The following is a 25,923-nucleotide window of genomic DNA, read 5'->3' as shown; positions in this document are numbered from 1 at the left end:
CGCCCCCTACATTACTGCCATGAGTGCCATCGCCGACAGCTCCAACAAACTGGTGCAGCTGGACCTGGCGGCGACTTAAAAAACCAACAACACCAACACGGCCAACCCCTGTCCGCCCTTGCCACTCCTTTTCAGCCCTCGGCAGTTCACACATTCATCTTAGTCCTCGTCAAAGTAGCGATCCTCTGCGTCCCGCGACTCTTGCTCTATCCAGTCCGCGTCCAGCGACGCGTCAGCATCAATGGCCCGGTAGTCCACAAACGCACCATCCTGCCCCAGCAGGAAGCGCGATTGCATTTCCTCAAAGAAGTCACGTCGCAGCGCCGCCAGCTGTGACTGCGAAGGCCGCGGCCGCCCTGGCCCTCCACCGCCGCCGCCGCCCGTTTGCCGCGCCCCTTGGCCTCGCCGCTTGGCGGCTGCACCTGCCGCGCCACTGCTGTCCTCCCCGTCCGACATGAAGTCATCATCATCGGCGATGCCCGTGTCTTCCCCGTCGTCGCCGCCGTCGCGGTCGCCACTCGCCTCGTCGTCGTCGTCGCTATCGTGCTCGGACATCTGCGTCAGATGGCGGGCAGGCATGAAGAAAGGTGCAACAAAGAAAACCCACTGAGGCACCGCATGATAGCTGTACAGGAGCTCCCGAGTCAGGCAGCATCGGGCGCGGCGCCTGCACTTCCAGCGCTGCGCCCACAATCAGTTCCGCCGCACCATGAGCGCCCCACGCCTCCCTGCGCCCGCGCCCGCCCCCAGATACGCACACCCCCACCCACTTGTGCGTCCTCCTCCCGCTGCTCCTGCCGCCGCCGCTGCTCCAGTTGCGCCTCGTCGTTCTGCCGCAGCAGGAAGTCACTGAACCGCAGCATACCCTCTGCAGCACCCGCACTGCCGCCAACAGGGCTTCCGCCGACCGGCACTGCTTCGCTAGCTCGCCGCACAGACGGCCCCGGCCCATCATCCCGCTCTGCGGCTGAAGACGGTCCTGCACCCGAGCCGCGGCCCGTGTCCGGGTGCTGCTGCCCTTCAAGGGGTGCATCTGCTGCTGCTCGCGGCCCTGTCGTCCCGCCTACTACTGCTCCTGATCCCGCGGCGGCGCCGTCGCCGCTCTTTGCAAAGGCCTGCTGTAGTGCTGCGGCAAGGCAGCTGCCTCCAACGCCGCCCGCACCTGCGGACCACACGCAGCACATCGCCGGCGCATTCCGTCATGGAGTACACGACATGAACACAGTACCAGGGATGAACACGCACATGAAGCAAACCCCGCTGCCGCACCCCTACGCCCGACTCCTGCCCCGCCAGGCTGCACACGTGTGCCCCAAGCAGCACCCGACGGACCTGGCCTCACGCAGGCACCTCCAGCATCCTCGTCGCCCTGTGCCTCGCTGCCGCCGGCCACGCCAGGCCCCTGCTCCTGCCCCTGCTCCTGCTCCTGTGCCTGGCCGGGCGGCCGATGCGGCGGCGCGTACCGCCCGATGTGCTGGTGGTACAGCAGTGGGGCGCGGTGGCGCATGGAGTCCTCACTGAAGTAGTCGCCCTCTCCCTCCAGCCGCCGCATGGCCGCCAGCCGCCGGTTCTTGATCTGGGCAGGCAGCCGCCTGCACGCAACGGCACACGCACCGTACGCACATGCTCACTTATCCACTCTCTCTCCCTGCCCTTGTGCTTTTGTCACACGCGCGCATGCAGGCAAGGTGCAGTAAGCTCTACCACCAGGCCGTAAGCGCGGGTGCCGCCGGCGGTGCCGTTGCGACGACACACGCCTGCGCCGCGCCGCACCTGGGGTCCGCCGCCCGCCCTGCCGCCGCCATCTGCTGCGCGGCGTAGTGGCGCAGCCAGTGGTCCACCTCAAAGTCCGAGGAGCGCAGCGGCTCAAAGTGATTGAGCTCTTGGCTCTGAAGCACGCCGCCATACCTGGTTTGTGGTTACAAGGGGTTGCAAATGATCGGGGTGCTACGCAACAGCCGTGCGCAACGAGTAGGCGTGCAGCTGGTGGTTAAGGAGCAGGGGACACCGGAAAGTGGGAGATACAAGCCCGAGCGCCACAGCGCCTGGGTTTGCAGCGATTACTAGCCAGGCTGCGGGGCCCTGCCAAGTCGTACCTGGCCAGGAAGGAAGCTGGGTCCTTTTGCAGCAGCGCCTCCAGGTATAGGAGGATCGCGTGGGCTGAGGGCGCCCCACCCCCTGCGTCACGGTAAAGGCTGGAGGGCAATTGGAGCTCCTGCAACTCCGAGAGCCGCTCCGTTATGACCGCTATTGCTCCCGACGTCAGCCCTCCTCTGCTAGAAGCGCTGTAAGAAGCGCTCGTCGCGCCGGTCCCCGCATCTGAATTTGCCGATAGCTGCACCATTCCGGTTTGCTAACTGTGTGAGGAGTTGTAGACATGAATGTTAAAGCAATGAAAACGTCCTGGTCCTACCATGAGAGCACCTGCGGTCGAACTCTTAGCGGGATACAGAAGCGGGTTTTTTTAAGGCATGGGCGCCGGCAGCATTGCCGGATTGGCACGGAAGCACGTTCAGCTTGCTTCTGCGCTCAGCCCCGCGCCCAGTAGTATTTTTATAGGGCAGACAGGTACAGAACACGACCCTGCTTGCGTTCACACAATAGTACACTGGCCTGGGAGGCTCGAAGCTAAAGCCGTAAAGGAAGCCCTTGGCAATGTCAAACAAATGGTGGAATGGGCCTCAGACTACAACAGGTGAGCTATTTTGGTTAGAACCGCACCTCGCGAACAGCACCGACGCGCACGCTGGGCATCAAGCCAGTGCCCAGACCTGGGCTGCACAAGCGTGCAGCTGTAGTCGCTGTCCTATAACTGCATTGATGTATCGAGGATTGGGCTATAAGTTGCGCTGCAGCTTTTCTGTATTCCCCTGCAACTCATGTGCATGCTGGCTGAACGGAACGGCGCTCGCAGGTCGGGGCATTTACTCGCAGTATAACCCGGACTCCATCAAGGCAAGAAAATGAATGTGTACAGAGTACATGATAAAGCGCGCCAGTCACGACCGGCCTGCTTGAGTTTCGTTCGTTACGCGGACAGACACACACGCGGTCTGACACTGTGCCACCTTTCGTGCACATCGCGCAGGAGTGGGTCGAGCGCTCGCAGTCCCCGCGCCGCGTGGGTACGTCTGACCGCTCGCTGGCGCAACTCCGCGAGCTGCAGCGGCCCACCACCACCAGCACAGGGTGAGCGTGCCTGGACAACACAGGGTGGGTTGCGGTCGATGAAGGTAATCTTGCCAAAAATGACACTTTGTGCTCCCGGGCGGTATACTTATGAGCACCTTCCAGTCCTTTGAACTTCGTCCCCATGGTCCGCTATGCAGGCACCGGACCATGGAGCCTCGCCCTGTGAATGCGCATGTGCAGCAGCCTCTTTCCAGCCCCATGCTGCCCCAGTTCGTGCACCACCACCATTTCGGTGAGCCGCTCGTTCGGCGTGTCGCACGGCATTGCTTGGGAACACCTGTATGCTTGCTTGATCATGGACGTCGACAATGTACAGTGATGCCCAATTGCCCATTCCGCGCCACAGCATGCGAAGCCACTACCACTCATCACCGCCCGCATACAGCACCGTAATGTTGCATGAATGCGACGTAATGAGGGACAGTCCGATGAGTCCAATCTCCGGTCCATCGTTTCATGCATACAGGCTGGCTGCCGCCCTCTCCGGAGCGCCGCGTCGGTGGTAGCATTGCGCATGCCTCGCCACGTCAGGCGGGTCACGGCGTGTCTTACGGCATCGCCAACTCCCACAACCACCAAATCCACAACACGCACATGCTCATTTCGGGCAGGAAACCGTGACAGTGCGGCTGTGGATGGGCGAGCTCAACTCTTAGGTGATATTGCATTGTGCAGGTAGCTCATTTTGCATGCTTGTTGGATTGCGTGGTGGGCAACAGAAAGTGGTGAGTAGGCAGCGCTTAGTGCACCGAAGGGCTCAGTGGATCCGTGCAGAAGGGATCTAAACAGACAGGCAGGAACGTAGGCTTGACGTGGTTTTAACATCGGTAGCGTAGGGCTAGGGCATGAGGACTGATCAGGCGTCCGGCGGCCTGCAGTGAGTCACATTGCAATCCAGGGGCGCCCCTGTTGGAATCGAAGATGGTACCAGTTCGTGTGGTAGGAGTGGACACGTGTGTCATTCATCCGTTGAACTGTATACTGCGGTAGAGGTTGGGCCAGCTGAGCAAGCTGCGCGGGACGGTCAGTATGCATAATACAATAGAGGCACGGCTGTTGAGGGCTTACATAGGATACCTTGTAGGATACCCTGCTGCGCGGGTTGCAGGAGCAGGCAGGAGCAAGTGGTTGTTCCTGGCGTGCTTTCAAGGTCGCCACGCTTTTGGCCACGTATGGCACACAACAGCCCCTGGGCCAATGCTTTCAAAGTTTCTGTAGAGACAAGTGCTCTTCGCTCAGCCATGAAGGCCGAGTGTGTGCTACGGTATCTGTACAGACACACATCCTCGATTCGTCGCCCTCACCACGGTTGGACAGTCGCAGCCACACACGATGACACAAGGGGGCACGGATTGCTCTGCTGAATTTCCCAGCGCCGCATACGCTTCAGCCCATACTACCCTCCCTCAGTTCATATTACCCTGCCTCGCGGCCCAGACCATGGCCCAGATTCCACCAAGGCCCAGCGCAATCCAGCGACTTGCCGCAGCAAGCGTTGAGCTGGCGCTCTGAGAGGAGCCCAAGTCACAGCGAGATTTAAGACACTATGCCTTGCGTTCTGAGTTGTGCACACCTCATCAACTCAACGCTCCCACCCACCCACCCGCGCTGAGGCTGAGGGGGCAAGACTGCCTACTGAGGTGAAACCATCCCCCTCTCATTGCCACCCTAGCCAAATCGGTGGCACGGGCCACACCATATCTGCGCGTGCTCTTATGTACCTGCACAACTGACACCGAGTCAGGCGTTGCACCTGCTCTCCACTACATGCCTCCGGCTTCGCATTGTTATCTTTATAAGCATCTTCGATCCCTTGATGATTCCATGCAGAAAGCAGCGGTGCAGTACAGTGTAAAACCGCTCTCGGCCCAACATGAGCCCAAACCCACAATCTTATCCCACGATCATACCCCCACGATCATACCCCATATCACACCAATCTTCCTCTCCTAAACAAATATCCAGTACTCCACGTAATATGCCGTACAGCAAGCTCTACACCGTAAGCCTGCCCCGCAATACAGCGTCATCAAACGCCTCGCACACAAATCGGCCACCCCACGCGAACCATAGGCAGGACCAGGAATGCATACCTGCTACCGCCAAGACGTGCGTCGGTGCGGCCAGCGGCTGGGTGTGCACCGGGCGGCCTCACAACACAGCGGCCTGTGCTCTGCACCCTGTAAATGAGCTGCTGACTGGCAGTAGATGCATGCGAACACCGGACCCTGTCCGCCGAGGCCCCGGCATCCCTCGAGAGGGATGCATCTTTCAACCAAGGAGGATTCATTATTGCAGTTCTGGCCAATGCTATGGCATGAATCTTAAGTAGTTCTATGAGAACATTGCGCGTGCCATGGGGAAATGTCCCGGACTCCCGGCGCTGGTGAATGCGGCACGGCATGATGGCGTGCGCCTCACGTTGGACTAAGCTCGAGCCTACAAAAAATACCGACAACTATTATGCAACCTCCCGCAAAAAATGCCATTCTGCCATCGGTCTGTGTCACTGTGGAGACTGCCGCACAGCAGGTCCTGCCCGCCATCCACCTCTCGCTGTCTCTCGCCCTCTCACGCCTCATTCCATGACTGCTGACTAGCATCAGGCGAACACGCGCGAAACTGCGCGCACCAGGAACCCCAGCACGCGGAACGCCGGCACCAGCACCAGCTTAAGGCTGGCGAAGCCAAGCAGCTCCAGCAGCCAGCAGTAGCCGGACAGTGTGGATTGGCCCACTGCTGTGATGTCCTGCACCAGCGCCGCCGCCAAGTGCGGCTGCTGCTCGTGCTCGTGACCCGGCTCAGGGTCGGGCTGGATCGCTGGATCCAGCATGCTGAACTCGTACAGGCAGTCTGGATCTAACTCTTCGCCTGTGAAATTTTGTGCGGGACAGGTGCCAAGGAACCGGCGGTCGGCGGCGGCAGGTGCGGCGGTTTTGGGGCAAGGGAGCGGCGGCTGGTGCGGCGGCGGCAATTGCGCCGGCAGGTGTTGATGGGCTCATCAGCACAGTCGCATGCCACATGCACTACTTCAGGCAAGAAGAGCTGAGCCGCCGCACAAAGGTCGAGCACGGCGCAAGCAATGAGCGTCAGGCCCACGGCATGGAGCCACTTACGCTCCCAGATGTTTTGCATGAAGGTCTCGGCCATATCACGGTGCACGAAATCCACGTAGGTCCTCGCTGCCTGCATCAAGAAAGGGCCAAGAAGTCAGTGCCGGAAAGAGGTAATGTAGGTTCAACGTGCAGCCGGCTTCAGGCACTGCTGGTTGCGAGGTGGTGCGAGCGATGCGGCAGGTGTGCGGCAGCGGCACCAGCTATCGTAACGACGAAACATTCCGCACCGTTTGGAGCAGCTGCACCAGCTCTATCGGCGGCGGCGGCGCGTCATGCCATCGGCGAGACCGCCGCCCGCACAAGAACTTGTGCACGCACACGGCCACGGCCGCGGCGTTCGGCAGCGAGTCGGCATTTGGGTCGGGCGTGTTAGCCGCACCAGGGACGCGTCTCTGTGATGACGAGTTTGGCAGGGAGGATGCTCGGAACAACTCCTGTGGACTAAGCTGCTGCTTATTCGGCGAGTTAGCTTGCTCGTGAAATGCGCTGCCGCCGCTTCCGCTTTGGCGGTACTGCCTATACAGCGGGTCTGTTGCCCGCGATGCCGCCCATTCCGCCGCTTGACGCCGGAGGTCCCAGACCAACTCCTTACACGCCTGCGCAGCGCCCGCGCAGACAAGGAAGGCTTTAGCTATACGTTGTGATGTCTTACGCCGATTGAGTAGCATGCATTCCTGTGCAAGACAAGGTCCTACCTGGTAGCGCTTGACTGACGCGTCCGGGAAAGCCAAACGCATGGCCCTGACGCAAAGGCGCAGGATTGACCATAGTACCGAAGCTGCTGCCATGCTGCTACATAACCAACGTAGCAGCTGGCCTGGGCTCATGTGCTTATCTGCCGGGGGCAGGCACTCGCCCTCTGCATGGCCGGCCGCAGGCTTGCTGTCGACGGCGCTTGAGCGCTCCGTCCTTAACCCTTCGCCGCACGTGTCAGACGTCGAAACCACCTGCGATGCACGGCCGCTCCTTTCGTGATACACGCTGCCATTGCGCTTTAACTCTCCCTGCAGGAAGCGGCCGCATCGTGCAGCAGAGAGTTCTAGTCCGCGTTCGAGTGGCATCGAAAGGGCCAAACACGAAGCCTTGGCAATCCATGCAGCTTGCAGCGCGATAGCAATAAAAGCGTTGCCAAATAAGATGCCATCTGCCTCTTCGTTCGACCAGAGCGCCAGAGCGGCGAGGGAAAGAATCATGCAGGGCCGTAGCCGTCAACGTTCCACGTCTATTGCCCTCACCAGTGGGTCAATTGCATACAACTGACGGTTCCATGTCATGTTATAACTGGCTACCGGCATCGCAGACTGACAGGTCTGCAAAAATTGCAGCGGCTCCTCCTCGGTCGCGCTGCAATCGTCCTGCCATAGCCAGATGTTTTGATTGACGGCCACTAACGCTAGGAATAGCAAGGCACTCAGGAAGAAGGCACCGGAAGGTTGCATTGTTGCAATGGCACAGTTCACAAGCGTTGCCTTATCGTAAGTTCGACATCCTTCCTGACGTGTAGCCTGCTTAACCAGAATAGGCTGAGTTTTAAAAGTGGCCCAATGTGCCCGCCTGAGGAGTCCTTCCATATTGATGGCGGGAGCCCGCAGCATCGTAACCCCGCTCGCTCACCCACTGCACCTCCTTCACCATGTACTCCACCTTGCTTGCGCTGTTCAAGCCTTCAGCCATTGAAGCGCAGGGATTTCTCCCAGCCATATGTTTGCCTGCATTTCTTTACAGCCCAACACAACCATCTGCGGTGGTCACGCACTCACGCTTCACGCAGCTTCCCACCACCGCCAGCACACCTCCCCTGCCATCCAGTCCTCCCCCTCCTCTCAGTTCTCGTCACCGGGCCATGTGCATGATCACGACGACGCCATGGCATCTTCGTGTCGTCCCCCTTCCTGATCTTTCACACACGCAGCCGCCCCTGCAGCCGCCCAGCGCGTTCTGCTGTACAACAAAGCACCGAAGATCGAACGCTAGTGCGCACAGACGCACGTGGGTGCACGTGCAGGGCAGGATGCACGCCTCGTCCACGTCGCCCGTCCGAGAACGTCGGCTGCAGGCACCACCCAAATTAATACCCTGCGCCATCTGGGTCAATGGCCGTATGCACGCTGCGATGTCGGACTCGTTACCGGCGCATCGGATGTGACGAGCCTACCGGAATCTTGCATCGTCCTCACAGCTTGCCGCGCGTACGCAACTTATGAGGTTAATTCCATGCAAACTGGACCCCGTACTTCACACGTCTCACGAACAACCGTACACACATGCATGCACAACACCGGTTTTTGATGCCAGCATCAACACGCCATCACCTCAGCAGGGTTTGTCGCGGCTGCACATTAAGCTGCAGGCATTTCCGGGTTCAACGGCTGTTACGTTCCGGCAACAGTCAGCAGCGCGGCCGTAATTACACCCACCAGAAGCTTAACAAATCCCCAAAACACGTGATATATCTTTTGCAAACAAGCCATGGGCTAAGGTAGTGTCTGGATCGGCGCCTCATGGTGCCGGACTGGCCGTCGCCTCAGTCTCGGCATCTCCACCAAGTATGCCTTAGACAACCCCGCAGTCTGCCCGCCCGTTCACACTCCGCACACAGAGGTTCAAGAGAGTCCCATCCCACCCGAACTCGCGGCAAATGGCTCATAAGTTCCAAAGCCCGCAGTCGCACCGTCACCTAACACATCAGAACCAGGGACGGCTGCGAAGTAAGCGTAAAGAAGCTGCGCTCGCCTAGAAAGAAGAAGAAAGCGCCCGCGTGCCAACACGCTGACACAACAATGCGCTGGCGCCGCCCCGAAGTAAACTCCCCTGCCCTCCTGCTTCAAGTCTCTCATTACCATAGGCGTCGTGGCAAGGCGCTACACACCTGTCGGGTGTGCAGCCCACTCCGCCCATGCCCGCAGCCCCTGGCATCCGTCCCCAGGACGCAGCTCACATTGCAGCACCCGCACGCGCACCCGCAACCAGCCGTAGCCCCAAGCCCGGCTGCTCACAGCGCCACCAAGTCATCCAGGTCAGCCCACTCGCCGCCAGCCGACATGCTGCTCAGCCCCTGGCGGCTGCCGGCGATGGGCGCGGCAGGGCTCGCTGCTGCACCTGGAGCCGGCGATGGTGCCGTGGGCGACATCAGTGGCAGCGTGCCACCGATGGCAGCTCCACTACCAGTACCTCCCGCTACCGCCGGATCAGCTGATCCCAGACCTGCTGCCGCCAAACCTGCCGCATCCGGCAGTGCTAGGCCCAGAGCCAGGCCGGAAGCCAGGCTAGGCATGGACTCCAGCTGCGACACCGCTGCCAGAGCACCCCCGCCGGCTCCTGCGCCAGCCAGTGCCGTCACCTCGCCGTCCGTCGCAGCCGCCGCTTCGCTGCCCGTGCCCGCACCGCCGGCCAGGTGGTTGCCGCCCATGCCGCTGACGGTGGGCGTGGCGTGCCCGGGCGCCAGCGCCAGCAGGTTGAGGTGGTTGTGGCTGTGGCTGTGCGTCATGAGCACATCCATGGCGTTGGCGGAGGCGGACAGCGAAAGGCCGCGCTCGCCATCCGCCAGGAACACGTCGTGGTCGTTCATAAGGCCCAGGAGCGGACTGGGCGGCGCCGCCACAACCGACGCATGGTGGTGCTGGTGGAGGTGCTGGGTCGCGCCAGCGGCGCCGTGCCCGTTGGTCAGGTGGTGATTGAGGTGGCTGAGGTGGGCGCCGCCGCCCCCCAGGCCAGAGTTGGAGGGCTGCGGCGTGGGCGCGCGGTTGTGCAGGTCGCCGAAGAGCCCGTGGGCAGGCGAAAGGCCGGCGGCGATGGGGCGCAGCTCGTCTGCCAGGTCCACTTGCTCTTCCAGGCTGTGGCTGTGGCCGTCGTGGTGGTGGCCGTTGCTGTGGCTGAGGCCTTGGCTGTGCCCCTGACTCAGGCTGGGCTGCGCTGCGTGCACGCCCAGCCCGTTCGCGTGGATGCCGTTCGCATCGGCAGCAGAAGCGGCCCCGTTGGCCGCTGAGGCAGCAGACGCGGGCTGCGCCTTCTGACCGTGGGCTGCAGCAGCGGGCGCAGTGACATCACCGGAGGGCGCAGCTGCGCCATCGTGCGCAGCCGCCGCATTTGCGGTGGCGCCCTTGCCGGAGCCGGCCTTGCGCTTGTTGGAGGGCGGCGTGGGGCCCTGTCCACCGAATAGTGCCGCCGACTCACCGTACACGACCATGTCTTCACTCAAAGCAGTACGCCGCTTGCGCACAGGCCGGCCGCCATTCGCTGTGGCCTGCTGCTGCTCTGCCTCGGGCTGTGCCGGAGCCTGTGCCGCAGCCGCACCCGTGGGCGCAGCCACAGCCGCAGCGGTCTGCTGCGCGGCAGGCTTGGCTGCGGCGGGCTGCCCGTTCGCCTGGGCGCCGGCGGCGGCGGCCTGCTGCGCTGCGTGCATCTGTACGCGGGCGGCCGCCGCCTGCACGGCGACCGCCGCCGCTGCCGGCGGGACGCCCGCGGCCAGCAGGTGCAGCGCCAGCGGCACGACCTGAGGCGCCGCGGCCGCGGGCACCAGGTTCGCCATGGGTGCCGCCGAGCGCGCGGCAGCGCCCTTACCGCCATTCTCGACAACCCCGCCGGCATGCTCGGCTGCGGCCGCGGCCGCCGCGGCGGCGGTAGGCGGTAGGCTGGCTGGCGGCGCCGCCAGCGGCATGCGGCGGGCCGTCATGGGTCCGCCCGGACGCATGCCGCCGCCAGTGGAGGGCCCGCTGGTGGTTTCCTTCCGCAGCAGCAGCACGCCCGGCGCTGCGCCCCCGCCGCTACCGCTACCGCTACCGCTACCGCTACCGCCGCTCCCACTGCTCACACCGGAGCTTGCGGCCGCGCCGCCGCCGGACGTGTTGCCTGAGCTGGCGACCTGTGGCGTCTGCGCACCGCTGGCGCCGCCAGCAGCGCCCATGCCGTTCACAGCGGCGCCGCCCGCTGCAGGTGCCCCGGCGGCGCCTGCTGCGACCGACACGTCCAGTAGCCGCACGGAAGGCCGTGTGGCGCGGCTACTGCGGCGAGGCGACACCCCCAAATCCTCAATGGTCACGGCCGCCGCTCCGCCGGCAGCCGCGGCGGCGGCGCCTTCGGCCGCCGACTGCGCCAGTGGCGCCGCGGTATTCCCCGTGCCGTTCATGGCGGCAGGCGCGGCAGCGGCCGCTGGCGCGACAGGAGCAGTCGTGATTAGAGCCTGGGCAGGAGGCGGCGGCAGCGGCAGCTGCAGCTCGGTGCTGACGGAGGGCTGCTGCTGCAGCGCGAGCTGCGGCGCCGCCGCGCCCGGCTGCTGGTACTGCTGCTGGCTGGACGTGGCGGACGTGCCGCCGCTCGCCGAGCCGCCTCCGCTTCCTGCACCTCCTGCTGCCCCACCGCCACGCACGCGGGCCGCCCCTGCTGCCACCGACGCGACCGGCGTGCCACCAGCAGGCCGCGGTGACGTCACCGCGCTGGCGGCCACGAATGTTGCCATCTCCTCCGCCAACTCCATCTCCGCGTCAAGCAGGTGCTTGGGCACGCGGCGCTCGCGGCGCGGCCGCACCAGCCGCTCCGCCGCCGTTGCTGCGGCGTCGCTGCGCACGTTCCGCTTGACGCCCTGCTGTAGCTGCGGCGCCGTCGCGGCGGTGGGGCTGCACGCGCCCGCCAGCCGCTGCTGCTGCATGTGCAGCACGTCAGCGGCGGAGGCGGCGATGACCACGGGCGGCACCGCCACCGGCGCCGGCCCGACCGTGGACACCGCCGGCACGACAGCCGACAGCGCGACGGCGGACGCGGGCGGGACCGCGGGCGCGGTCGCCGGCGTGACTGCAGGAATGACAGTCGGCGAGGCCAGTGGCAGGGGAGGCACGACCGTACTTTGGGTGTTGGCCCGCACGGCAGGGGTAGGCGCAGCTGAGCCAGACGGCAGGGCTGCCGTGGCTGTGGCTGGTGGCGAGGCCGGCGCTGGTGCGGGAGGTGGAACAGGGGCTTGCTCTGTCACCTGCTGCTGCTGTGGCGGCTGTGGCTGTGACTGCAGCTGAGGCGGCGGCGAAGCCACCTGCTGCGGCTGTTGCTGTTGCTGTGGCGGCGGCAGCGGCGCTACCGCCGCCACCTGCTGCTGCTGTACCGTCGGCGAAGCCACCTGCTGCTTGACTTCAGCTTGCGCCGCGAGCTGCACCTGCTGCTGCTGTTGCGGCTGCGGCTGCGAGGCTTCTGCGGGCCCTCCCGCCGGGCCGTCCGCCTGCGCGACGCCCGCGTTGCGCCGCGCCGCGCGCTGCGCCCGCGACTTCTTCATCTTCTCCTGCGCGCGCCGCATCTCCTCCCGCCGTGCTGCCTCCTCCTGCTGCTCCTCCAGCATCAGCACCTGCCGCGGCCCCAGTCGCTCGCGACCGGCCTCGCCCTCCGAGCCGTCGCCCGAGCGCACCGAGTGCAGCGCCGGCGTGGTGCCGCGTGGTGGCGACGCGGTGCCGGTTGCAGCCCCGGCCGCCGCCGGGGCTTCGCGTGCGGCTGCGGCGGCGGTGCCGGTTGCCTCCGGCGCCGGCACCGCGTCAGGGTCGTAGGGCGCGCATGGTTCGGTGGCATCAGCTGAGGCGGCGCTGGTGGCGACGGCGCGCACGGACTCGCGCAGCGCGTCCTTGATGTCCTGCAGCATGCGACACGGATTTCGGACTTGAGACGAAGGTGGACTGGGATCCTTGCGAGGGTTGCGCTCATGTCCTGTCACAGTACTCAGACCCGCCCACCACACGTCCACGTGCACGTCCGTGCACCCAAACACCACGAACCTGCTGGCTCAACGGCCGGGAGAACGGCACACCGTACTTGCACACCGGGCCGCGCCGCCAGATGCCGCTCAGGGGCGGCGGCGCCGCCCGGCGCTGAGCTGCGGCCGCCACCGCCGCCGCGAAGGCCTCGGGGAACAGCGCCTGTGCCGAGTCCAGCATCGAGCGCAGGTCCTCCAGCGAGTGCCTGCACGAACGCACGCGGTGGTTGTTGTCGGCCGACCATTGTGCCCTCGAGTAAAAGCCTGGCGTGTGTCGTCGGCACAAATCCTTTACACGAGTCTGCCCGGAAGCCGCTTCGCTCACCTGACCAACAGCGTGCACGAGCTTGGAGTTGCGCCCAGCGCGGACACATGCACGGGGCACGCCGCCGCGCCCGGCCGCTCCCCACTGGTCACCGCAGACAGGCACAGCTCGTCGCGGCACACAGGGCACTGCGCGCCGCCGCCCGCGGCCTCGCCGGCAACACACTGCTCTGCCACCACGCCCGCCTCCCGCGCCGCCGCCCGCCGCTGCCCCTCCTCCTCCAGCCGAAGCGTCAGCTCGCCCACCGCCGCCGCCACCAACGTCGGCGGCACCGTCGAAAAGCTGACGCCCTGCTGCCAGCTGTAAGGCGCAACAGCCCCGCCTGCACCGCCAGCAGCGCTGCTGCCAGCGGCGGCGGCCGCAGCCTGCGCAGCGTAGGTTGCGGTGGCGGCCGCCACGGCCGCTGGGTCGAGCTTGCATGCCACGGGCCCCGTGCCGGCGCCCGGCCCCGCCTCTTCCTCCGCCTTCAAACGCCCGACCATGCCGCTGCCAACGGCACCGGCACCGCACACGGCCGACATCTGCACCATGCCGGACACCGGCACCATCTGCATCGCCTGCGGCAGCGCCGCCGGCACCGCACCGCTGGCCGCCCGCGCCAGGGCCAGCGGCTCCGTTTTCACAAAGCCCGACAGCGCCTCGCTTGGGCGCAGCGAGTGCAGCGCGGCGGCCGCCTGCTGTGCCGCCGCCACGGCCGGCGCCGCCGCCACCAGGCGCAGCAGCAGCCCGTCAAGGTTGGCAGGGGCCGCGCGGCCGGCGGCGCGGTAGCGCCGCAGCGCGTCGGCAGCGTGCGGCAGCCAGTCGGCCGGTGCGAAGTTGACGGACTCGGCGACGTTGAAGCCGGCGTCAAGGTGGGCGTGGTGGGCCGCCGGGAAAGTCACAACGAAGCTGCCGGGTTCCTGGACAAGCCTGTTTGCCGGACAACCAAGGAAAAGTGCAACAGAATGTGAGCAAGCAACCAGGCCTAGCATTGTATGTGAAGCCCCAAAGACCCACGCCGGCGCCCGCACCCGGGCCCTCGCTCCCCACCTGAACACCGGCACACCGCGGCGCCGCAGCTCCATTGGCGACAGCAGCGTCTGCGGCGCCGCATCCTGCGCCAGCGGCGGCAGCAGTGGCTGCGCGCTGTCCGTTGTGGGGATCAGCGGCGGTGTCGGGAACAGCTGCGGCAGCGCGTCCTGCAGAGCCGCTTCCAACTGGCCGGCCGACGCTGCCGGCACGCCGTACCACACCTGCAGCATTGGGCGTGTGTCATCTTAACACCCGCGTGACCCACAGCCGGAGCCGCAGCCGCAGCCACAGCCGCATCAAGTGACGCCCCTCCCAATCGCGCAGACCTCCACCACCCCACCCCCCCTCCGTCACAACGTCGAGCTTCCCGGGCTACCCGCAGCCCCCACCCGACTCCCCATCCGGTGCCGTTCCTGAGGGCAGTCATTACTGTGGCATTCACCGCGTCCTTCGCACCTTGCTAGCGCCGGTGTGCAGGTAACTCGCCGAGTACAGACCCAGCTCCTCCGCCCGCCAGCCGCCCGCACTCATCACGCCGCCCACGCTCAGGGCCGGGCACGTCAGCCGCGGCAGCAGCCCCTCTCCCGCCAGCGGCAGGTAGCGCAGCAGCGAGCCGGGCGCGCGCGGCAGGTTGTGCAGGTTCCAGGGGTGCAGCGCGTAGTAGCGCCAGCGCTCGTCGCCGGGCAGCGGCGGGGGCGCAGCAGGGTTGGCAGTGCCATTGGCGGCGCCGTTGCCGGTGCTGGCGGGTGATGCGTGGGGCCGGCGCCAGGGCGGCAACGGGAAGCCGCTGCAGCCGGCGCGCGCCGTGTCCAGCTCGGGGCAGTGCAGCGCCTCCACCGCCTGAGAGCAATGAGGGGTGTTTGGGATAATGAGGATTGGCAGGCAGGCAGGCAGGCAGGCAGGCAGTGATGAATACGGTCAACAAAGGCACCAAGCTATCAGGCAGGGTTGGCGCACGCCTGACACAACGGAAGCCAACAGGTGAACAGGTATATCCGCTCGCGCGTGCACGCACGCACCTGGCTCATCACCGGCCGCTCCACCAGGCGCCAGAACTCCGCCTCCACATCCTCCAGTGTGGGCTCACACCCCGCTGCCGCACGGGCCACTGCAGCCTGCACGCTCGGCGGCAGCGGCACGCCGGCGCGGCTGGTGGCCAGCGGCGGCGAGGCGGTGCCGGCGGAGGGCTTCGTCACACGCCCGCTCGCGACACGCAGTGCGCCAGAGCCAACCCTGTCAACGAGACGACAATGTTACTACCCACGACGTTCACGGTGAAGTGCACGCAGCTACTGTCATTGCATGGCCGGAGCCCCAACGCCAAGGACCCGGTGTAATATGCAGTCAAGGCATTGTCCTCTCATAAACACACACGGTGCGCACCTCTCAAGGCCGAGGGACCGCTGCCTCCGCAGCGCCTGCTCCCCGCCGAACGGCGGCAGGCCAAAGTGCACACACCGCGCCCAGCGGCAGTACGCCTGGAACGACCGCAGCGTGTGTGGCCGGCCGCCGCCCCACCCCTCGCAGCCGCTGCGCGCGCCCGCTGACCCCTGCTCTCCGCCCTGTTCTGTTCCGCTGTCGCTGCCTCCCGAGTCACTGCCTGCGCCGCCGCCGCGGCTGTCGCCGTCTTCGGTAAGGTCGCCGCGGCGTCCGGAGCCAGCGCCGGAGGCGCCGCCGCCGTACCGCCGGTGCGGCGGCCGGCGACCGGTGACGGACCGCGTCGTCATACGGCTGGAGCCGCCGCCAGCAGCACCTACGCCGTTCCCATGAGCGCCGGCCGCGGCCGTCACGGCGGCGGCGGCCGCTGCAGCGGCCGCGGCAGCGTTCGCGGCGCTCAGCGCTGCCTCGTCCACACCTATCAGCGGGTGCGCCCGCAGCGCTGTGACGTAGTGGGCCAGAGAGTCCGCGACCGCTGCACCAGGCGTGCGGGCGGCGGCGGCGGCCGCCGCGCCCTTGCCGCGGCCGGCGGCGGTGCATTGCGGTGCGACCAGTCGCACGCCCGCAGGCTTCTGCGGCACCGCAGCCCCAGATGCACCCAGCGGCGATACCGTTAGCGCCACTGCAGCTGCACCTGTCGTGGCGTCTTTGGCGCCTGCGCCAGTGCTGCCCCCGACCTGTTGCTGCTGTCCACCCTCCGCGCGACCCCGCCGCATGCACAGCTGGCTGGTCACCTGCCGCTGCGCTTCGAAACGCAGAGCGCCATGCTTTGCACTGCCTGACGCGCTGCCGTTTGCAACCGCGCCGTTTGCCGCCGCAGCGTCATCGCCTAAGGCAAAGGGCGGGTCCCAGCAGGAGGCGGGCGGCACGATGAGACACACGCCGTGCTTCTCCCCTTCCGAGCGGATCTTGCTGATGTACGTCAGCGGGTCGGCAAACTCCTCCGACGTAGGGTAGAACACCGGGGCCGCGGGCACGCTCTGCAAGTACAGTGACGAGGACAAAGACCACTGTATGAGTCTAAGGTCTTGCGTCCAGTGTAGCAGACGCACATGCAAATGAAGGTTGGGGCAACATGTCAGTGGACCCTGCGTGAGGCTCTCCCCTGCCGGTACGTTTGGCTCACCTCCTGAAACCGGCCCTCCTCCGGGCGCCACCGGGCGTAGGGGCGCGACGCTTGGGGCCGCGTCCTGCAGCGCTGGCAGCCGGCCTGTGGGGCCAACCAGGAACACAGGGCACTCAGCACCAGCGACAGCACATCACAGCTGCAACAAACCACGGTTGCGACAGGCTTCCTGTCAACCCCAGAGGGAGCCACTTGGCTCGGACCCTAACCCCGACAGCCCCAGCTTCATCCATGCGCAGGCCGGCAACTCACGGGTGCAAAGTGGCATCGGCGGCAGCCTGGCATTGCATCCACCTGCGGCGGTTGCTGCAGCTGCTGCAGCTGTTGCCGCAGGTTCTGCTGCTGTTGCTGCTGCCGCTGCTGCTGGCTATGCGACTTGTGCAGCTGCGCGCCGGCTGCCGCTGGTCCGCCGCGGCTGCCGCTCTCGCCCTCCTCCATCTCGCTCTCGCCGCTGCTATGGCTGCTGCTCTTGGGCGGCTCGTCCTCCTCCGGACTGTCCTCGCTCTCCGGCTCCGGCTCATCCTCATCAGTCAGGTCGTACACCGAGCGCCCCGGCCGCACGCGCCGGCGCGGCCGCGACTTGGCCGCACCATTGGCGCCGGGAGACGTGGGCTGCGCCCGCGCTGTGGCAGGTAGAGAGCCCGAGCCACTGCGGCTGATCACCACCGGCCGCGGTGGCGCGCGGCCCTTCTGTGCCTGCCGTCGGCTGGCCGGGGAGACCGGAGTGCTGCCACTCGCGACGGCCTTGGCGGCTGCCGTGGGCAGCCCCGTCGCCCGGTTCTGCGCTTGCTGCTGCTGTTGCTGCGTTTGTGCATGTGCATGTGTATGCGTATACGTATGCTGCTGGTGCTGCTGGTGCGTGGGCTGTGCCTGTATGGCCTGGAAAGGGTGCGGCGTTTGCGGTACCAGCATGGGAGCCATGGGCACTGGCACCATGTGCTGGCCTGCAGCGCCGCCGTGCTGTGCCTGATGCTTCAGGTGCTTGAGGTGCGGGTTGCTGGTGTGCGCGGAATTGCTGTTGATGTGCGGTTGCTGGAATTGCGAAAACGGCATGAACCCGGGCGCGGCGGCGCCCACTGCCGGCGGTGCCGCTGGCAGCGCACCCGGCCCGGTCGACAGGCCCGACACTGGGATCATACTCATGGGTGCCGGCGCCGCCAGCGCCACCTGCGGCACCCCAGGCAGCTGCGGCGACACAGGCGGTGGCAGCGCGGCCCCGCTGGGGCGGACCATGCTGGCGATCGCGCTGGCGCTGCCGCAGGCTGGCACGCCAGCGCCGAGTCCGCTGCCGCCGGCACACGCCGCCTCCGAGGCCGGCACCCCCAGGCTGCCCATGCCCACGCCCAGGACCGCGTCAGACGCCAGCGGCGTGCTGTCCTCCGCGTCCGAGCCGCCGCTCTGAGCGCGCTGTGCGGCGCCGTTCGCCGCCGCGCCGCCCGTGCCGCTGACGCCGGCTGCGCCATCTATCCCTGCGCCACCTGTGGCGCCGGTGCTGATGTAAGCCGTGACGGCGGCAGCGTCGGCGGCGCCGGCGCCGTGTGGATCGGCGTCGTTAGGGCTGCAGTGGTCCTCCTCACCGATAGAGATCTCCCGGACGCTGCCGTACTCGAAGCCGGCGTGATCACCGTGCCCCTCCATCCCCACAAGCAGGCTGTCTCCGTAGTGGTGATGATCATCTACGTGCGGGTGAAGGTGATCACCCGTGCTGCTGGACCCCTCGAGGCTGGCGTTGGGGCCTTGACCCTGACCTGCCCAGCCCGCTGCCAACAGCGGGGCCGCCAGGTGCGCTGCCGGCGCCAGCCCCACGCCGGCCGCGGTCAGTGGATCAACTGGCAGCGCGCTGGCCATGCTGACTTGCGCAGCTGTGTCTTGCCGAGCGCGGGAGCGTTGTCACCCGGCTCGCCCTGGGTGGCCTGCCCGCTGACTGCACTCCGTTGGTACTAACACCCGTGCCCGGCACGCCGCGGCGCAACCCGGGAGGGAGCCGACGCGATGGCTCTCATTTGTTGGCACTGATAGAGAAAGCCAGCTGCCGCTGCCGGCTGACGTTGGTGCTGAGGGGCCTCCCGCGCTAACAGGCCATCAAGCGTCAAAGGGCCTCAGCACGCGCAGTCCAGGCTCTGTAGACACGTAGAACGCATCATTCTTATTAGACAGATTCAGCCATTGCCGATAGACCGCTCGACAGAGAACGAAGCCCAATCAGCGGGTCCCACCTCCAACACCCTTTCATACCCAACAAGCTGCAACGTCATAGACAACTACCAGTATTCAGCGAAAAGTACATTTGCGCTGTCCGGGGCGCACTGGAGAGCTATGGCGCGCACAAGGCCCCCGACAGCCTGCTCCTATACGCAATATATTCCCAGCAACGCTGAGTAAAATTCAAGGTTTTAACCAGGGTCAACGGAGGTCCGGGGCGCGACGACGACTTGCCTGTCCCGGTCCAAGTCGCTTGCTCGATGCGAGACTCTCCTTGTGTTGGAACACTAATACCTGTAGAAAGAACGTTGACTGAAAGCGGTAGACTGCCGCGAAAGTCGTGTTTGACTGAAAGCAGGGCCGTCGTGCTGCTAGCTATTTGTGTTGCTTATTTGGTGAATTCAATGCCGTGCGGAGCAAGCTGGGTTCGAACACAACTTACAAGGAAAACCATGCAATCTCTGAGACAATCTGGTGGGAACACGCATTGCCCGCGTTATCAGCGCATTTTGCATTACAACGGTGACACTCGAGTTGCAGCCCTTAGTGCAGTCACGGGGCCTTGGGCACGAGGAAACCCAAACTCCCAGAGCGACACGCCCGCCGTTCGCCGAAACAAGTCTGGCCGCAACCCGCAGTACGACTGGGCTCGACACACGGAACCGACGGACAGGAGGTATTGCTATGATCAGGTACCATATCCCGCAGCCCCAGTCTACCAAATAACTGTGCATTGCGTACTTACACCAGATACGCACGTCCGAAAGTTCCGCACGTTCTACGCTGCCTCCGTCGCCACACACTTTTAGTTTTACCCAAGTGCCAGCCTGACTGCCAGCCTTAGCATCACACACGCCCGGGCCTCAACCACAGCCCATGCAGCCTCTTCCGACACCCCTCCGTTCCGACCTCCGTGATATTAGGCACACCATCACACAATAACCGGTATGCCGTACCTTGCTGCAGCCCGCTCAGTAACCGGCCGCCATCTGGTCCCGCGCCAGCTGCAACTGGTCCTTAGGCACCAGTGTTAGCAGCTCGTTAAGCTTGCCCTGGGCCGCCTGCAGCGACTGCAGGCTGAAAGACGCGTACTGCGCGTTCTGGGCGCCAGTGTTGGCCTTGGCGCGCAGGGGACTGTGTATGAGGAGAAATAGGGGCGTGGAAGGCGGTGTGCGGTGCGGCAAGTCAGCGAGGGAGGCGACACGTCCGCCAGGACGCCTGCCGGCAGCGATGAGTGCGAAGGCGTGTGCGATAAGTGTGCAAAAAACGCAGTCCCGCGGCGGTTTTAGTAGAATTGCACGCACCTGTCGAAGTACTGCTGGTAGTCCAGGCTACGAAGTCAAGGGGGCGACAGGTGGGGCAGGCAAGCGGTGTCAACACGACGGAGGCGTGGTGAAGGCAGTGCACATGACGAGTACAGCCAGCCAAAAGGCGCGGCACTTTGGGGGCACACTGCAACCAACCCAGCCCTCGAGCAAACACCACATGGCGACGGCTAACGCGTAATAATCCCATCACGTGTATGCGCCGCGCGCTAAGATACCCACAGGCCCCCGGCCTGCACGCCCTAAACCTTCACTGATGCTGACATACACAGTCGCCTCACCTCTTAAGGTACTCGTACAGATCCGCCGACAGCTCCGTGACGCGCGCGGCGGTCCTGGAATCGGGGATGAGCGCGATGATGGCGTCCAGAGTGGCGCGGATGTTGTTGGGCGGGCCCTCAATGCGCGCTAGCGCACCGCGCAGCTGCTCCCAGTCCGCGTCCTCAATAATAGATTTGCAGTCCACCAGCAGATCCTGAAGAGTGAGCGAAGGTGGGCGTTGTGCGTGGGAAGGAATGCTGAATGGTGGCTTATGGGGACAGGGAGGTGAAGGATGAGTGTGCCAGCGATGTGGGTCGGGGCAACACTGGTCCGGGTAAGAGAGGGGGGATTGCAGCGAAAGATGACCGGTGGCGACCTAACCCAACCTTTCCGAACCGCTATCCTTCCTGGCCGGGTACATACCGCACTCAACAATGCCCGGCTAACGGCATACGTATGGTATACTGCATGACGTAGATACATCAGAACAAGGAGGCCCACAGTAGTCCTCGCCGCTCCACACTCCAACTAACCGAGACTCAGAAGGGATCAAGCCCCAACCCAGATGATTGCCCTGCGTTGCATGAGTTCTGCATTTCCCGCACCCCCCAGCCTCCCGTGCCGCACCTGCACTCGCAGCAGGCTGACCAGGTAGAAGTACAGCGGCTTGCTGGGCTTGGGCCGCAGCGCCTCAGTGGGCACCAACGCAAAGGCCGCCGCGCCGGCCGTGAGGGCGGCGCCGATGAGCAGGCGGCGCTGTGGGCAGGAGGCGTCGGCGGCAGCACGGAGTCAGCGTCAGGAGCTGCCGAGTGGCTGGCGAACGTCCAGTCACCACCAGTCCCCGCAAACCGCAACGCTTGCACCCTGTCCCGTGCTGCAACTACGCGAAGCACATGCACCATGTCCGCCATCCATCCATCCAACCACGCCCAACCCACGCCCCCTCCCGGGCCCCACCGTCACAGTGGCCTTGTACTCGGGCTCCAACGTGGACGCGTCCTCCTCCCGCACGCCCGCCGGCCCCGAGAAGAACTCTACGTCTTTCTCCGACAGCCAGGCAGAGCGCGGGCCGCCTGTTTATGTGTATGCATGCGTGGCAGACAGCGTGTTGTCGTGTTGCATGTCCGGCGTAGCCAGCTGCTGTGCTGGTGTGGGTGAATACGCCACGCCGCAAGAAGACACGCCCACGATGCCGTATCTGCCGCACCACACCACCCTGCACGCACGTTAACCCCGCCATTTCCCACCCATTGACCCAAGCAAACAGGATGCACAACACTCAGGCGTTGGGGGCTGCTCCATGACCTACCTCCGAACAGGGTTTCACGGTTGTCCGTGCTGTCAATGCGGACCTTCTCCACCTTCTCCACCTTGTCCTCGGGAACACCCTGCGGCGTTCCGCACGCAGCGTCCATGTGGAGGAGGCGAGGATACATGACGAAGCCTCAGGTGTGCACATACGCAGGTACCACGCAGAGGAGAAGCTCGAACCCCCACCCCAAAAGCATGACGTTAATTTTTGTGCTGGCGGCAGCGTCGCCCGGCGCCTACGCCCCCATCCCCCCTGAGGTGCCACTCGACTCCCCCTCCGCATCCTCCTCGTCATTCCCAATCTCCCTTGCTGTTACAGGACCTTCCATGGAGCAGCTGCGAGCACATGAATGCATGTTCGCTTGTGCGCACCACACAGAACAGCCACCACACATCCCCACCAACACCTAAGGCGCAGGTACCTTGGCGCTTTGAAGCGCTGCGAGCTCAGCCTTTAGTCGCGCAGCCTCCTCCTCGGCAGCCCGCAGCTTTGCCAGAACGTCCTCGCCCAGCCCTTGCTGCCCGCCCGAGCGAGCTACAACGATTTTCCGCTGGCATATGCGCGCCGAGCCAAATGTTCTCGTGTTCCCACGCAGGTGGCATTGTCGCAGCTGCATGTTGGCTCTTATGTGGTTTGTGAGGCAGGTTTGGCGGGTTTGATAACAATCGCTTGTTAAGCTTGCAGCTGCTGCCAACCCTGCATCCAAGTGTAGTCTGTCACTCGCGGAGATATTATGTGCTAGGGAATGCTTTTCCCTGCTCAGGGTCTGGCGTCGCAAACCCGGACCAATGCGGCGATGGTGCCACGCCACGCCACGCAGTGCTGCGGCGGGGACGAGGTACGCCTACACGCCATGGTGTTACGTGCCTGCTGTTACCATCCCGCGCGGCACGACCGGCCTGAAATTGTTGATAGCCCGCGCCAGGGCCCAGGCCATGTACGCTCTTTTGCCCGCGCTGCCCGTCCTGGCATTTGCAGCGTCCTCGAAATGCGGGACCTCCACCCCACAGTTATAGCCTCCTCGGCTCCTCCTGACGAGCATCAACGCCAGTAGAAAGCGTTGTTATTGGCTTTAGCCTTCAGATGCCAAATTGTGCCAAACATCCGTGCCACTCGCCACGCGCAGCCGCAATTGGTGGGCTGCGATATAGGGGGGCAACAGAGACATCGGCAACTAAGGGCAAGGAGAACTATCGCAATGTACCGTATCATATCGATCCATCCGCTCTGGTCTACGTACGCATTCGTTTCCGCAACACTCGTCATCGATATGTGCGGTTGGAAGGTGCTGCCAAGGCATCAACGCACAGGAGCCGTTGACGCTGGTGCGCCATGCAAGTGCGCAAACTATGGACGCCCAAACCATATTAGATACCAACGAGACGGGGTATCCTGGTTAGCACGCGTAGCAGGGCAAAGCGTAGTGATAACGTGTGCCAGTAAATGGTCAGCGTGTATTTACAGTCGGGAGGGAGGGCATGGCAGTAGCACGAATGGGGGCGCGTGTATGAACAATCAACGATGGAGAGCAGGGCGTGGCAGTAGCACGCATGGGGGCGCGTGCCTGAATATCCATCACTGTCAAGAGCCATCGTCATAGAGGGGTGGGGACGGGTGGGGGTTGAAGGGTGCGCCGTGCCAAAGACGGCCTCGCGGCCTGGTGCGTGCTGCGCGCGCTAGGGTTGGGCGTCGGGTCAGAACGTACTAAACATAGAAAGGTTTGGGCACAGGAGACATTTTGCGAGCCTGTGAGGAACAAGAATGCGGGCATCGATGCAAGTTGGCTTCTTTGGGCCCCAACTTGGCTTCTTGCCGCACCCACAATAATTGTCGAGCACTATTAGCACATATATTATCTAGGGTGTATGCAAGCTGCAGTAGCGCTCGCTGCGAGTAGACTTAGCAAGGGACGGGCTTTGCTCCCGCTACTGCCTGGTGCAACGTCCATACTTTTAGTCGCTTCTGAGACTTCCCAACACGTGATCCCTTGCTCATTTAATACCCAGCGCCACATGATGGCGACCGGCTCCAAAGTCACTAGAGAATGGTTCCCGCCGGCGGCCGAAGGCGCCCAGACGGCTCCACTTATGCTTTACAACAGTTTCGTTGACGAGAAGGTGCCTTTCGTGCCGGCAGCCGGGCCCACGAGCAAGCAGATCACTTGGTATGCCTGCGGGCCGACCGTCTATGATGTCGCGCATATGGGACACGCACGCAACTATTTGAGCTTCGACATCGTGCGGCGCGTCCTGGAGGACTACTTTGGCTATAACTGCCTTATGGTGATGAACGTGACGGACGTAGACGACAAAATCATTCTCCGCGCCCGGCGCAACTTCCTGCTGGCCCAGTACAAGAGCTCGGGCAAGAGCGCGGAGGAGGTGCGCTTGCGCCAGGCGTAAACTTGAGCTGCAGCTCGATTGGGAGGGACAGCGGCGCAGGAGGCCAGGGTCGGGGAGAGACCGGCGGGGAGGGGGAAGGGAATCAGCGTGTCGAAGCAAGGGGTGTTGCAGATACGCACGCGTGCATTGTCAGGCCGCTGCTCAGACGCGCCATACCGCTTCTCCTGGTCAGGTCAAGGAGTTTACCATCGAGGCAATCCAGGCGGGTATCGCCAAGCAGCAAAAGAAGGTGGCAGAGATGGAGGCTATGGTGGCGAAGGACTCGACTGAGGCGGAGGTGGGTGCGGGCTGCAGCGGAAGCCAATGTGGCAACGAAGCACAGAGACGGGGGCAGAGCGCGGTGCTCCCGGGTGAGAGAGAAGGCGCGCAGGGTGCTGCATGAAGCAGTGCCGCAGCTGTGGGGGGAGGGGCAGTAGCGGTGTCGGGCGTTCGGACTGCACGGTCGCGCGCGCCAGCAAGCACGGGTGCTTCCACTGCGGGTGCAACCTACCCGTGCGGCGCAGTGTGGGTTACCCGCTGGCGGCGATGAACGAGCCGCGAAGGGTTGGGCTGAGGGCTGGAGCTCGGGCCGCGGGGGTGATGGGTGTTTGGCCAAGTGGACAGAGACGGGCGCTCGCGCCTGATGGGCTGTGACCCTAGGCTACCTCGCCGCACTGGCTGGCGCGCGGACATAACACGCTCAGCATACGTCGAGCCTGACCCAGGCCGGTGGGGCACCAGAGTGCGGGCGGCTATGCAGGCGCCAGATCAGCCTGGCGGCGCCTAGCTGAGCAGCCCGCCCGACTTGCCGACTTGCCGCTGCAGGCTGAGCCGGACGAGAAGAAGCGGTCGTTCGCGCTGCGGAAGGTGGCGGACCTGCAGGAGGCGGTGAAGGGCGAGGCGCTCAAGGGGCGCCAGGCGGCAGAGGCGCTGGCGGCGGTGCAGGCGCTGGGCGCGGCGGGTGAGAGGGGCGGCGGAGGAGCGGAGGGGGAGGAGCTGGGGGAGGTCGCGCCAGGCTTTGCGGTGTGGACGCGGGTGTTGGAGTCGGGGAGCATAGGCAGTGGCTAGGCTGGTGGGTGGGTAGTTGTGAGAGTGAGGGAGCCCGGGTGCGTCTTGCATGAGTGCAGGTGTGCGGTCCGATGTCCGTGTCTGGTGGCGTGCGGGCAATGGTGCACGTCAGCGGCAGCGGAGCTGGGGTCGGAGCTGGGGATGGGGGCGGGCTGTGGCTGGGTTGAAAAGCGACTGGCCGCGTAGCTGGCCGGGCGTGGCATTGGTTGGTGTGGATGTGGGTGTGCTGCCGGGCAGCGCGGAGTGTGGGCGGCGGCAATGGGAATGTGCGAACAGCTGCAGCTAGGACACCAAGCTGCGAGGCCGGTCTGTACGCATGGGTTGGGCGCGGCGGGCGCCGTGCCATCTCGCGCAAGGGAGGGGAGGGGAGGGGAGGGGAGGGGAGGGGAGGGGAGGGGAGGGGAGGGGAGGGGAGGGGAGGGGAGGGGAGGGGAGGGGAGGGG

The 25,923-nt window shown here is 64.8% G+C and overlaps 6 protein-coding genes across 6 annotated transcripts in view; 2 read left to right on the top strand and 4 right to left on the bottom strand.

Moving 5' to 3' along the window:
- Positions 1-2: 2 nt before the first annotated feature.
- On the bottom strand, positions 3-2,424 carry CHLRE_03g170100v5 (uncharacterized protein). Its single transcript, XM_043060858.1, has 5 exons — positions 2,097-2,424; positions 1,774-1,908; positions 1,333-1,592; positions 771-1,162; positions 3-555 (listed from the first exon to the last, which is right to left on the bottom strand). Exons 1-5 carry the CDS (start codon positions 2,342-2,344, stop codon positions 160-162), a joined length of 1,431 nt encoding a protein of 476 aa, XP_042925987.1. The 5' UTR covers positions 2,345-2,424; the 3' UTR covers positions 3-159.
- Positions 2,425-2,571: 147 nt separating this feature from the next.
- CHLRE_03g170050v5 (uncharacterized protein) lies at positions 2,572-4,478 on the top strand. Its single transcript, XM_001703271.2, has 5 exons — positions 2,572-2,695; positions 2,915-2,955; positions 3,089-3,189; positions 3,330-3,424; positions 3,659-4,478. The coding sequence occupies exons 1-5, from the start codon at positions 2,656-2,658 to the stop codon at positions 3,811-3,813; spliced, it is 432 nt and encodes a 143-aa protein (XP_001703323.1). The 5' UTR covers positions 2,572-2,655; the 3' UTR covers positions 3,814-4,478.
- A 64-nt stretch (positions 4,479-4,542) lies between these two features.
- CHLRE_03g170001v5 (uncharacterized protein) lies at positions 4,543-7,814 on the bottom strand. The gene is made up of 5 exons (XM_043060857.1): positions 7,544-7,814; positions 7,004-7,255; positions 6,536-6,904; positions 6,309-6,378; positions 4,543-6,063 (listed from the first exon to the last, which is right to left on the bottom strand). The coding sequence occupies exons 2-5, from the start codon at positions 7,094-7,096 to the stop codon at positions 5,795-5,797; spliced, it is 801 nt and encodes a 266-aa protein (XP_042925986.1). The 5' UTR covers positions 7,097-7,255; positions 7,544-7,814; the 3' UTR covers positions 4,543-5,794.
- Positions 7,815-7,872: 58 nt separating this feature from the next.
- On the bottom strand, positions 7,873-19,504 carry CHLRE_03g169950v5 (uncharacterized protein). Its single transcript, XM_043060856.1, has 10 exons — positions 19,368-19,504; positions 17,184-19,051; positions 16,932-17,015; positions 15,752-16,785; positions 15,388-15,601; positions 14,825-15,208; positions 14,387-14,589; positions 13,358-14,266; positions 13,055-13,238; positions 7,873-12,912 (listed from the first exon to the last, which is right to left on the bottom strand). The coding sequence occupies exons 2-10, from the start codon at positions 18,777-18,779 to the stop codon at positions 9,301-9,303; spliced, it is 8,220 nt and encodes a 2,739-aa protein (XP_042925985.1). The 5' UTR covers positions 18,780-19,051; positions 19,368-19,504; the 3' UTR covers positions 7,873-9,300.
- A 55-nt stretch (positions 19,505-19,559) lies between these two features.
- CHLRE_03g169900v5 (uncharacterized protein) lies at positions 19,560-22,745 on the bottom strand. The gene is made up of 7 exons (XM_001703440.2): positions 22,453-22,745; positions 22,029-22,107; positions 21,677-21,792; positions 21,347-21,475; positions 20,740-20,933; positions 20,438-20,464; positions 19,560-20,267 (listed from the first exon to the last, which is right to left on the bottom strand). The coding sequence occupies exons 1-7, from the start codon at positions 22,645-22,647 to the stop codon at positions 20,105-20,107; spliced, it is 903 nt and encodes a 300-aa protein (XP_001703492.1). The 5' UTR covers positions 22,648-22,745; the 3' UTR covers positions 19,560-20,104.
- Positions 22,746-23,774: 1,029 nt separating this feature from the next.
- The window catches only part of CHLRE_03g169850v5 (uncharacterized protein), an 8,816-nt gene continuing 6,667 nt past the window's right edge, over positions 23,775-25,923 (top strand). The window contains exons 1-3 of the mRNA XM_043060855.1: positions 23,775-24,412; positions 24,606-24,710; positions 25,238-25,373. Of these exons, the coding sequence (XP_042925984.1) occupies positions 24,044-24,412; positions 24,606-24,710; positions 25,238-25,373 (610 nt within the window). The 5' untranslated portion in view covers positions 23,775-24,043. The remainder of the gene's footprint in view (positions 24,413-24,605; positions 24,711-25,237; positions 25,374-25,923) is intronic.

This window comes from Chlamydomonas reinhardtii, chromosome 3 (assembly GCF_000002595.2).
Source record: "Chlamydomonas reinhardtii strain CC-503 cw92 mt+ chromosome 3, whole genome shotgun sequence".
NCBI lineage: Eukaryota > Viridiplantae > Chlorophyta > Chlorophyceae > Chlamydomonadales > Chlamydomonadaceae > Chlamydomonas > Chlamydomonas reinhardtii.
This window is presented reverse-complemented; position numbering and strand designations above follow the sequence as displayed.